Source organism: Eleutherodactylus coqui, chromosome 5, assembly GCF_035609145.1.
Source record: "Eleutherodactylus coqui strain aEleCoq1 chromosome 5, aEleCoq1.hap1, whole genome shotgun sequence".
Taxonomy (NCBI): Eukaryota; Metazoa; Chordata; class Amphibia; order Anura; family Eleutherodactylidae; genus Eleutherodactylus; species Eleutherodactylus coqui.
Window position 1 is genome coordinate 161,697,082 of NC_089841.1, and position 12,121 is coordinate 161,709,202.

Genomic DNA, 12,121 nt, shown 5'->3' on the forward strand with positions numbered 1-12,121 from the left:
CACAATGCTGTGCACAGAGAACATTAAGCTGCACTTTCCATAGTAGTTTATTAAACACTAATGGACTTCCTTCGAGATGTGCTCAGCTACTGACTCTTTAATCACTTTAAGTCTTAATAAAAGTTTTTTGTTAACAGGAAAACATTGTATGGATGCCATATCTCAGCATGGTCTGTATTTTTGCCTACATCTTGAGCTTTGGAATTGGTCCAGGTAAATACAGAACAGTACTAAAATGTCCATAAATAGTCCAGAGGGCATGTTCAAGTATACAGCTCATGACTCTCATTTACTCGAATATTAGTGTTGTTTTACCTAAAAGTAAAAAAAATGTTCCTATAAAGTTACTGTTCACAAATATCTCTGTATTTTCAGCACCATAATCACTTGCTTTCCTATCTTCTCCTAAACTAAAAGCTGGGGTTACTGGTTTAATGCCAACTGAGATATTTGACCAGATGGCCCGACCTGCTGCCTACATGCTGTGTGGCTCCATAATGTGGCTAATGCTATTTGTGGTGGGATTGGCTTTTCCTTTCATTGTGGTGAGTATAGACTGTTGACATTTTCTGACAATGTATCCATATGTATATAGTGTATATAGCACGCGGTAACAACAACCATTACACTGTCATAACCTATAGGGTGGTTTCATGCACAGCTATTTTTGGGGCAAGAGTAAGCAGGGCACCACTGCAGGTTTTTGAGCCAAAGCCAGACGTCAATTCAGCTAGAATGAGAAGTATACGTCTTTGCTTTATATTTCCAATTTATTTGAAACCACTCATGGCTTTGGCTCAGACAACTGCAACAGAAAAAACACTTTTTGTGAAACAACCTATACAGTGAGGTAAAATAACTGAAAATCCATCTCTGCCATTTGCCTAGCTGCCATATCATATTTTACTTGGTTGTGTCATTGAGGACACAGTGAAGACCTTTGGTATAGGGTGACACTAAACAAAGGAAGGGTTGACTCCTCTTACCAGCTATACCCCTCCTGTAGCCACTCAGCTAAAGTTTTAGTTTAGTGTCCATAGGAGGCAGACCTTCCTTAGGAAGGTCTTCAAGATCCTGGAATTATTTGGGTTTTTTGGGTTCACAAGATGACAGAATCCCCCCACTATCTACTGAGAAGTGACACCAGGCTGCCACTAACTTGACCTGCTGCTTATCTACCTACCAAAGGCAAGGTGGCACAGAAAAAAAACAACTAACATGTGACTTGTCAGTGAAGATCTCTCACTTGAATCCCTGAGCTTCCCTCCCCCACCAAAGGGAGGCGAAATGTAGCGGAGAATGAGGCTGGAGTTGATACTTCCAGGGAAGGTAAGTATAAGAGCCCTCTATTCCTGTCCCTGTTCCAGTGTGAAAGACCTTCTTCAGATGAAATGAGTAGTAGCATCTGCAACCCCTGCCATTTATCTGTTCCCAGAATCCTTTCCTTCCTCCAATCAGGCATGGATATGGGATTGAGCTTCAGCTCATTAAAGGGTCAAGTCTCCGTGCTATCGATCTTTTCCAAGGTCTCCTTTCTTAGAAAGTTGCCTTACTAGTAGCCATCACTTCCGTCCACCGCGTCTCTGCACTTGCCACTCTATCATGCAGGTCTCCTTTTCTGGTCCTTTGTCCGGATCCATCATTTTTTCCTAAGGTGGTCTCATCTTTCCATCTCAATGAGGATATCGTTCTGCCCTCCTTCTGTTCCAAAGCCTTCATACCCTATGCAGATCTATCTTGCACATACAGAATCCTTCTACTGTACTAATTCTCTGTTCCTCATCCCTAATGGCCCTTGTCGAGGTCTGGCTGCCTCCAAGTCCACCATCATCCGATGGATCAGGTCAGCGATTAGGTATCTTACTGTGCCAAGAGCAGGATTCTGCCCAGGTGATGGCTCACTGCACACACGCGGTAGATGCATATTTTTGTATCCTCTGACGCTGCTTTTGGTTGCAGGATTCTGCAGGCGGCAGTACCCTGATCGCATCTTTTGGACCAACCCTAGGAACTGCTTTTATATGTCTACGTTGTGTTCCCCAGTGACACAGCTGAGAAAACCGCATTTTTTATTAACATAAAATCCTTTTCTCAGATGTTCATTGGAGGAAGTAGCACCTGCCCATTGTTTGAGGGAATCGGCTGTTTCTCTGTTCTGAGATTTCCATTTTTCACTTCTTCGTTTAATTGTATGTTGTTTTCAAGTTTTTCAATTAGCCTCTCATACTGCTTGTGTACAAACGGATTTAGCTGAGTGTGTGCAGGAGGGGTATAGCTGGTAGGAGGAATCAGCTCATCCTTTGCTTAGTGTCCGCCTCCTAGTGGCAGAAGCTATACCTGAGGTTTTTGCTATGTCCCTCAGTGAACATTTGAGAAAAGGATTTTACGGTGAGTAACAAAAACTTCTTTTTTATCTATGTCCTCTTCATGCAGCGTACCTATACTAGCATGTTTACTTATTATTTCTGATGAATAGATACAGTATCTAAAGGTTTCGTTTAACTGTACAGTTTTTTGATGCAACCAACTTAACATCTGCCAAACAAAGAATCAATATGCTACTAAAGTTGAATTATAGTGCACACATCACTGTTTTCAAGCACAGATTCAGTTGTACATGCAATATATAAGAAAAGTTAGACAATAAATGTATGCATTTACAAGACGTAGACTACCAATGCACAGTGTGCATCAGGCAGTCATGTGGCCATCCTTGTTTCTCCAGGCCTGGAATATCACTTTAACCACGTCCTTTCTGTATCTGCAGTGTATTCCAGTGCACTGCAAGCTAGAGGACTCAATTTCTGTTACATGCAGTTTATAAAAGTGGGGTTTGGGAAAGCAGATGCAGGTTGATGATTTTCTTACACTAGCTAACTAAAAAGTTTGGGGCAGACAGCTCTCCTGATTCCTTATCTTTACAAGCCGTGGATGCTAAGAACCATCTCCCTTCTATGGTCTATGGCAGCCAGCTCCACTCTGAGAGTGTTAAGGCAGCAAAAATGCAGTCCTAAGATCTTGCTCACAACCTGAAGGTTGCGGGTTCAATACCCTTGTGGTTCGGGTAGCCGGCTCAAGGTTGACTCAGCCTTCCATCCTTCCGAGGTCAGTAAAATGAGTACCCAGCTTGGTGGGGGGTAATAAACAAATTACCTGAAAGCACTGCGGAATAAGTTGTCGCTATACAAATAACAAATCTCTTCGACTTCTCTGCTCACATCAGTGTTAGGGACCAGGTGGCTGTTTGGCTGAGCGAGGTGGTGGTGGGATGTTGGACCATACCAACAACAGCAGCCTCTTGAGCAGGAAGGAAAAAAATCAATTAGCTTCCAGACTCCTAGCCTAGTGGCCAGCTCTCGTAATGACAGGCAGTTAGGAGTGCCCAGTAGACAACCCTTTTTAGTTAGTTAATGTAAAAAATCACCATCAGTCAGATAACTGATATGTTCCAAATCTCCTTCACCCACCCCCAGCCCTTGTGTAAATTGCATGTCACATATCTGCCCACCTGCTGTAAACTACAGATGGAAGCAGGTTCACAGTCTGTCAGTCAATCTGACTGATGGATTTTGCAAGACATTTAGTCCTCCAGCTTGCGGTGTATTTTAATACACTGCAAGTGCAGAAAAGAAACACTAAAAAATTTTAAAAAAATATCCAATTGCAAAAATTTTTTATAGATGAAAATATACGAATTAAGAGAAAAGTGAATAAAACCTTCAAGATAATTCAGTAAGGCCCCGTTCACACTGTACAAGTTCCGGCATATATTTTTGTAACTGTATTGAAAAGCAAACTTGTCCAACCTTTTAATGCTTTCCTGTCTGCTTAACCATATGCTTTGCTTTCCATTTCAGGTTTTGCCAGCAAATACTTACACTGTCACAAACTAATCCGTGTTCTATCTCTTTCAGCAAGGGCTTGGTTATTTTTGCTTTGTGCCATTTCTAGTGGTCTGTGTCAGCACCACTTTATATATTGGATTCTTCCTCCCTGAGACCAAAGGAAAAAGTGTGTTAGAAATCACTGAAGAATTTACAAGACACAGAGCTGAAGCACGCGCTGAGGAAAATGGCTGGATTGGTCCTCAGGAGATCAAATCCACTAGTTTATGATAGAAGCAATATTGTACATTGCAGAACTGAGTGCACAGAAATTGTGTAGCTCTCGCTTTACTTGCAGCAATGATGGATTTGGTGGAGTCTGCAAGTGAGAGTTGGACTTTAAGAGACAAATATAAAATACTATCTGAATTGCCTTCCGAATCTGCCTGTACTTCCAAAAATTGCACGTTTTTAATTGTCCTTTTCATTAATATGTGCCCATTTACTCCAAAAGAAAATTACCTCAGTAGAATCTTTCTAGATCAAAAGCTGCTAAAGAATTCAGCTGCATCTGTAATACTTGAATAAATGGCCCTTCCGATTCTCAGGACACGACATCTGATGGTTTATACCACTTAATGATGTTATTATTGCACGATTTCTTCTCCCAGTGCAGCTTGATATTGTTGTCCCTAAATCGCTGGATTTTATTATCAGCTCTAAAATGTACAGTATATTTATAGATTTACAATATTACATATATGCAATCAATGTGAAGTATTTGTGAAATGTTTTATATAGATATATATATTATTATTATTTGTTTTATTACAAATACTGCCTTGTACCTTTTCATGTGGATGTACAGTGTAATTTTAGTACCCTGTGGATCATTTATTTAATTCAGGAAGCAATAGTTTTGGAATAAGAAAAGCAAGCAAAAACCATGGAATTAAAACGACCCTACCCTTTTGAGATAAAATGCTGTCTCGGCATGTGGCCTGAGTGTAAAGGCTCTTGGGTTCTGTTAAGTTGGTTCTCCTTCCAAATATAGCTCTACATAATAAGTCCAATTGGATAGTAGCTGAACTTAATTTGCCATATTTCCCTACTAAGTCATCTAGGATTGGACATACACGTCCGCTTTCACCGGGAGGGTCATGGCATTGCAGTCTGATCCCTCTCTTGCTATGTGTGGCCTACACGCATATTCTCTTCATTTCGGGGTTATGTGGGCATTTTGCCAAATAGATAGATACATGTTATTCCAATGTTTATGTGTCAGATGGCTCGGTCGCCTTTCTCAGTGGTAAGAGGGAACACCTCTATCGTCACGGCTTGTCTTCTTTTTGGTGCCTAAACCCCGCACCGTCAAGTCTAGCAACCAAAACTTTCACTCCGGAGAAATCTTTTTTTATAATTACGGAATTACTCTTATCGGATATCCCTCTAGAATTTGGCATAGTTTCAACCTACAGGGTCACTTTTATTGGGAGTAACATGACAATGAATAAAGGCCCAGTCATTTGCTTGTCTTGTCTCACACGTTGACAATCCTCATGGCGGAGGAGAGGTTGACATAGGTGTCTTTCTGTTTAGCCTGGGTAGCTGCAGTCAATAAATAATGCAGATATATACCCCCGGGGGATTATGGATCTCCTCTGCAGTAACATTCTGCCTACATACATCTATTTATGATTTTATTTATAGAGTCTTCTATCCAAAAATGAGGATATGTATTCTATTTTAATGGATTCATAAGAAAACTAATTGATTGTAAACTCCCTGTTGGATTTAAGCTCAACTGGGACCTTTGGATCCATATTTTCTAACTGAATCATTGCTATGTACTGTAAATTCATTTGTTATGTTTGTATGATTATATGCAGGAAATCTTTTAATAAAAATAAGATTGCTTAAAAGAAATATTCTGTCCCAGGACCGGAAGGGTTAGAGGATATATTACCTGCACTTGTTTTATTCTGCCGTGCCTCCATCTGTCAGTTCCAGATCAGTTTCGGCCATTGAAGACAGCTAAAGCATTCTACAGACTGCATAGTCCCTGCAGTGCATTGGTAGTGTTAGACTACCAATGCACTATGCCTGCTCTCTGATTGGCCAGGGATGCTCATGTGATCAGCACTGCCTAGAGAGCAGTACACAGCGTGCATTAGGTAGTTAGAGAATTGCTGCTGCCCTCTTGGATGGCCAAAAATAGGTGTATTGGAGGGGCAGCAGAAAAAGCAACTACAGGTAATATAACCCCCTTCCCCTCTGGTCTCTGGATAGAATTTTGTCCTGAAGCTGGAAAGTTGCTTGAAAGGGTCTGAGATAAATAAAGATAAGGATGTTACAGCATGGAGAGTACTGAAATCTTGTGTAGTGCTTTCCATGTTATTTTGGCCCTTAAGACAAATTGTGTGTGACCCAGAATTTTGTGACTATCAAGAAAACAGCCATGAACCCTACCATTAGTGGAAAAACCCTGTGGTTACATTTCTATAACTTTAGAAAAATGTGTATTTTGTTGGATCCTGATCAAGATTTCAGTGGAATCCTCCAACAGGTTAATGGCTATGGGCTTTGTAGGCTACAAAGGTGTTAGACAGCCTCGCATTCCCCATGCTTTGTTGAAATGATTTGCACTTTCCTTCAAACTAAACATGCAGGAAGAATTGGGAATAATAGGGTGCTTTCACACGTGACGGAAAAATTTACAATGGACAAGTCCACGTGTTATACCTGTGGATCTTGCTGAGGTTTTGCAAAGGGAGAAATTTGCAGCAAATCTGCAACAAAATTTATATGTAAGACGTGGAGTGTCCGATTTTTCTACCAGGTATTAAAGCACCCATAATGGTCAGTATGGCAATTCTTCAGCCATCAAATATCTCTTTTCTTTGGCCGCATTAAAGGGCACCTGTCATCACCTTTAAGGCCCATAAACTAGGTTATCGGGCCCAAAGGTGATCACAGTGGCCCTGTAAAGCTTTCTGTATATATTCTTGCTAAAAATTCAGGCCTAAAGAGATAAAATTCTAATAACAAATGTGGTAAGTAGCAGGTATATGGTAATATCAAACATCTGTCAAATTATGTATGATATACTACTAGATCTCATTTAGAGATAGGTAGGCCGGGCTCACAGGACTAGATTTGAATTGCAGATTCCGGGATCGGTGTCCACATGGATAATCTGCGATAAAACGCAGGCATTGAAAGCCTTTTTGGATTTTCTTTCACACTCACAGATACGAATTGCAGATTCTGCGAGCAGAAAAAAAGTTGCAGCATGCTCTATTTTGCTGCGGGTACCCGTAGTCATGCGCAATACAATTTATTGCCATATGCAGGGTCACCATCAGGGCTCACAGCTGGAATCCGCTGCAGGGCTTCCACATGCAGAATCTGACCTGATTGTGTGAGCCTGGCTTCATATTATAGCTTAGTTTCTAGGTATATCAAAATATGTGCTTATACTGTATGCCTGTCATGCTAAACAAGTGCACTATTCAGTTTTTCCTTTTGCCATCCACTTAATATGATGCATGACATCCCCCATAAACCTATATACAACCCTATAAATAATAATAAAATGATCTTTCTAGTTTTCTAAGAGTCTGCCTTTTCTGTTTATATACATATGCTTGTGCAGATATACAGAATATTATATGAGATACATATGGGTGTCTTAGACTTTTATTTAACTTTGATTGATTTGATAATAGCTTGAAGGGGTTGTCCAGTTGGAAACAACTGATGGCCTAACAGCAGGATAGATCATCAATAGTAGATCAGCCAGTGTCTGCCACCTAGCACCCCCATCAATCAACTGTTCTCTGGGCCAGTGTGATGCACTGAGCTGATTTCTACAATTCTCACTGCAGTGGCCAGGCTTGGCATTACATGCAAAGTTCCTAATTTAAAAAGTTTAATAGAACTTATATATTTTCTCTATTCTGAATCCTATGAGTCTGCCCATAAAAATCAGGCACAAAAAACATCAGAGAGCTCATGGACACTGTTTGTGTGCTGTCTGATGTATATAGAGTCCCCTACACGGTATCTCCTATTCTCATCCATGAAAGCAGATCAGTGAAAAACTTCACTGGCTATTAGGCCTCTTTCACACAAGCTACATCATTACAAAATGCATATATGTGAAGCCCATGGTTTTCCAATGGGTTCTTTCACATGAGTGATGTTTTGTAGTCTAAAAGAACCCATTGGAAATAATGGGCTTCACATGCATGCGTTCTGTAGCAATGTTGCATCGCTACAAAATCTTGCAGCCTGTGTGAAAGAGGCCTTATGGATCCATGTGCTGTCCATGGAATGCACAAAAAGCACACAGATGTGAATTATGCAAAAGGCCTGTTACTTGTAGTATGTTATGACACTTTAATTGCCAAACTGAGTAACTACAGCTAACTCTAAGGCCTCATGTCCATGGCTAAAATACATTTAAAATCTGCAGCGTTTCACCAGCACGCGTGATCTGCGCCCCATAGGGATGCATTGGACACCCGTAGGTAGTTAAATACTTGCGGATGTCATTTTCCCCTGAGGCGCGGATTGCGTGTGCGGGAAAACACCCACAGCATGCTTCATTTTAGTGCGGGTCTCCCTCGCGGACGGCTCCCGCAGGCTTCTATGGAAGCCGTCCGGATACGCAGCACACCCGCAGCTGAATTCCTGCTCTCTAGCCGAGCACACCTGCCGGGTCGAAGAAAGAAGATCCTCCCGCTACGGAGGGCAGATCCACAGCGTCCGGACAGGTAAGTAATTCTTCTTTTAAGGCCTCATGTCCGCGGGAAAGGAGGGACCTGCTGCATGAAGAATCTGCGGCGGGCCTGATTTTCCCTGTGGACATGAGGCCTTAGACCTTATTCACACAACCATATAAATGCAGCTATTTAGCTTCGTCTCAAAATTGGGCAAAGATTGTGACCATCTGAAGGATTAGATTCCAATGTATTCATGCAGATAAGCAATTTTTGGCAGCATAAAAAAATCACACTGACAAAAATAGTGCATCGGCGACCGTTTTTGTTCGCTGATTTTATACGCGATGGCCAAAGATAGGTCTTGCCCTAACTTTGGCAGAGATACGCTGGAGACTCCCATAGACTTCAATGGCAGCTGAAAAAAAGGTGGGAGTTTATCTGTGTCCATTGCTGGGAAAAGAAGACAACTGTCTCTATTTAACCATTAGTAGTCATTCCGAGGATTTCCACGCTGCAGCATATTTTTTTGCGCTTCATTACGCTGCAGCCACCTGTGTGAAGTGCAGAAATTCCACGGCTAAAGATCAGGACTTGAACGCGACTCTTCTTCATTCATATAATTTTACAGCACATACAGATGACCATAAAAACGCATGCGGTCGTGTCAAAGAGCCCTAGGACACAGAGCCAGTCTTATCCCAGACTTGTTTTCGGTATTGCAGCTCAGCCCCATTCAATTGAAAAGAACTGTCCCACAATGCCGTGAACAACGCACAGACCAGAGTGGTGCTGTTGCATGGGGCTTAGAGGCAATACCAGATGCATTCCCTATAATGTAATCTAAAATTTATTTAGAAATCAATTAAATAACATAGATTTCTCTAATGATTACCAATAAAATGTGATTTAATTGTTATCTGTCACAATTATAAGCAAACACAATCTAACTAAACTAATAACCCAAACAATAAACATCCAAAATGCAGCAAAAGAGGTAAGTGCACCTCTGTTTTAATGACTTTTCCAAATGTTCATTTGCAAAATGTGTTTCAATTACGGAGATGATATTGGAACTGTGGGTTTCCTAAGTGCTTTGCCCATTAAATAAAGACATACAATGCCTGGACATTGACAGATGTGTTCTTCTCAAGAAACAGTTGCAGCATTCGTATTTTATTGCGTACATTGACTAAACATGCACAGTGCATGTAAAAAAAAGTTAATGAACCCTTCAATTTAATAACCTGTAGAAACTTCTTTAGCAGAAATGACCTCCACCAAACATTTCCTGCAGCTGCAGAGAAGATTTTCACAATGTTGAGTAATTTTGGACCATTCCTCCATGCAAATGTGTTTCAGTTCATCAATATTTCTGGGATGCTTTGCATGCACAGCCCTCTTTAGGTCATAACACAGCATCTCAAAATAATTAAAGTCAGGACTCTGACTCGGTCATGCCAAAACAAATTGTTTTCCTTTTCAAACATTCTTTAGTTGATTTACTTGTGTGCTTTGGATCATTGTTGCATCACCCAACGTCTCTGCAGCTTGAGGTCATTGACTGCTGACCTTACATTCGTATATAAAATGTTTTGATACACTTAGAATTCATTGGTCCCTCAATGATTTCAAGCTGCCCAAGTCCTCAGGCAGCAAAGCAGCCCCAAACCGTGATGCTCCCTCCACCATACTTCACAGTTGGAATGAGGTGTTGATGTGCAGTCAGTGCTATTTTTCTTCCAAACATACATTTGTGCTAAAAAGTTTCATTTTTGTCTAGTCTGGCTATAGAACATTTTCCAAGCAGTAGGTGGTCTCAGGTAAATTTAAGATGAGCCCCAGTGTTTTTTTTTAACCACTCTGGCTTCCTTCATTGTTCTGGATGGACCATAGACAGCAGCCATGAAGAGTAGTTATAGAGGAAGGGGATCAAGCTGTACTTTTCACTAACCATTGGCCTCCTAATCATTGGCCAACTCACCAACTAATCATTGGCCTTCTCCACGTGCTCAGAAGAGTAAGCATAGTTGAAGGTAAAAGGTCCAGGGGTTATACTAGCATTCTCTTCTACAAAGTATAGGGAGGGTACATAAGTGCTTGGCAGTTCTTTACTAGTGTTGTATTAGGGTTGTGGTATTCTTGACAAGTACAAGGTATAGACCACATTTTTGGATTTTCTGTGAGCTTTTATTCCTATGAAAAGCTGTGGTTGCAAATGACCTCCACAGACCCTAAAATATTAGATCTCAACTATGGTTTTGCAATCTCCACTACAAAAAGGCTGATTTGCTGATTGGCTGAGCAGAAAGTGTGCTCTGAACAGAAATGCACTAAATGATCAATACATAGGAAATTGTCACAGAATTCAAAGTCTTCTTTCTGTCCAATTGCAAATGCCAATTTGGTGCTAAAGAAGTGTGCTAAAAGGGCAATACATGCCAAATGGGCACCAACGGGTAACTGAACAGAAGAGAACTAAACTGGCCATGGGAGGCAATTGGCAGAAAGGGATCATTCAATGGAAGGAGAGGAAAGGGTCAATAAATGTCAAATGGGCACTAAAGTAGCAATGAATTCTCTGTCATTTGCCATTTATTGCCACCTGCAGGTCCCTTTGGCATGCAGCTCTAGGCACCCCCATTTAATAAATCAAATCCTACAGTGACTGACCTTCTGCTGGGTTTTGTACTTGTGCAAGCAATAAGCCGACAATGTACATTTTCACCTGTGCTGTGTCACCATGTGTCTATGCTGTACACTGGCGCTGGCAGCCTTGCTGTCCTACTGCTGCCACTCAACAGAGGACGACTAGAAGGCCTTCTGCCAGTGCACCCATTCTTTCTTACATCCTGAATTCTAATATAGAGCAGTGTGTGATAAACTTTAATGCGCCGCTCTGTATCATCAATATTAAGGAGTCAAGACATGAGAGGAGCATCATACAGAAGGTTTTTTCTTCCTTTTAAACTAATCTGCTGAAGAAGCAACTCTTTGGGGATTAAGATAACAAGTTCCACCCAACCTGTTGTCACCCCACCACCACATGCCCTGTGCGACTGCATGAGTTTGTACATAGATAAGACTGTTCATGACTGTAGTATCTGTCATTCATAGGTCCTAGATTAAAAGAATGCATACTTTCATACCTATACTTTTTAACTGCATGCTTCAGTATGATACGCAGGAGACTGTGTTATGGTATATGGATGAAAAAAAGGTACATATGAGCACAATGGAGACCAAAAGGGCATTTGGGCCCATATTGATGAATGGGGGATTATAGATACATCTGGCATATACAAAATAAAATAAACGTGTAATTTCAGCAAAATTTAGACCCTATGCTATATATGTTGCTGAAAATAACTTTTTTGTGTCCAGAAAAAATCTTCAAAATTTGTGATTTACACAAATGGTTAAAGTGGCAGTGATTTTGAAATTTCTTCAAATAACAAAGTGGCAGCTAATGAAAAGCCAGAAGTTATAGAGTGATCTCAACAAGGAGTGACTGCATAAATTTTATCACAAATCCTCATTAATCTACGGCTCAGATTTACCACTGCAGGATCT

The 12,121-nt window shown here is 40.9% G+C and overlaps 2 protein-coding genes across 3 annotated transcripts in view; one reads left to right on the forward strand and one right to left on the reverse strand.

The window, feature by feature from the left end:
* SLC2A11 (solute carrier family 2 member 11) overlaps positions 1-7,398 on the forward strand; it is a 36,138-nt gene extending 28,740 nt beyond the window's left edge. Inside the window, exons 10-12 of the mRNA XM_066603538.1 lie at positions 138-213; positions 418-545; positions 3,915-7,398. Coding sequence (XP_066459635.1) covers positions 138-213; positions 418-545; positions 3,915-4,115 — 405 coding nt within the window. The 3' untranslated portion in view covers positions 4,116-7,398. The remainder of the gene's footprint in view (positions 1-137; positions 214-417; positions 546-3,914) is intronic.
* The window catches only part of DERL3 (derlin 3), a 154,946-nt gene that overhangs the window by 104,299 nt on the left and 38,526 nt on the right, over positions 1-12,121 (reverse strand). For both annotated transcript variants that reach the window (XM_066603543.1, XM_066603542.1), the window contains one exon: positions 3,879-3,993. The gene's annotated coding sequence lies outside the window, so the exon portion shown is untranslated. The remainder of the gene's footprint in view (positions 1-3,878; positions 3,994-12,121) is intronic.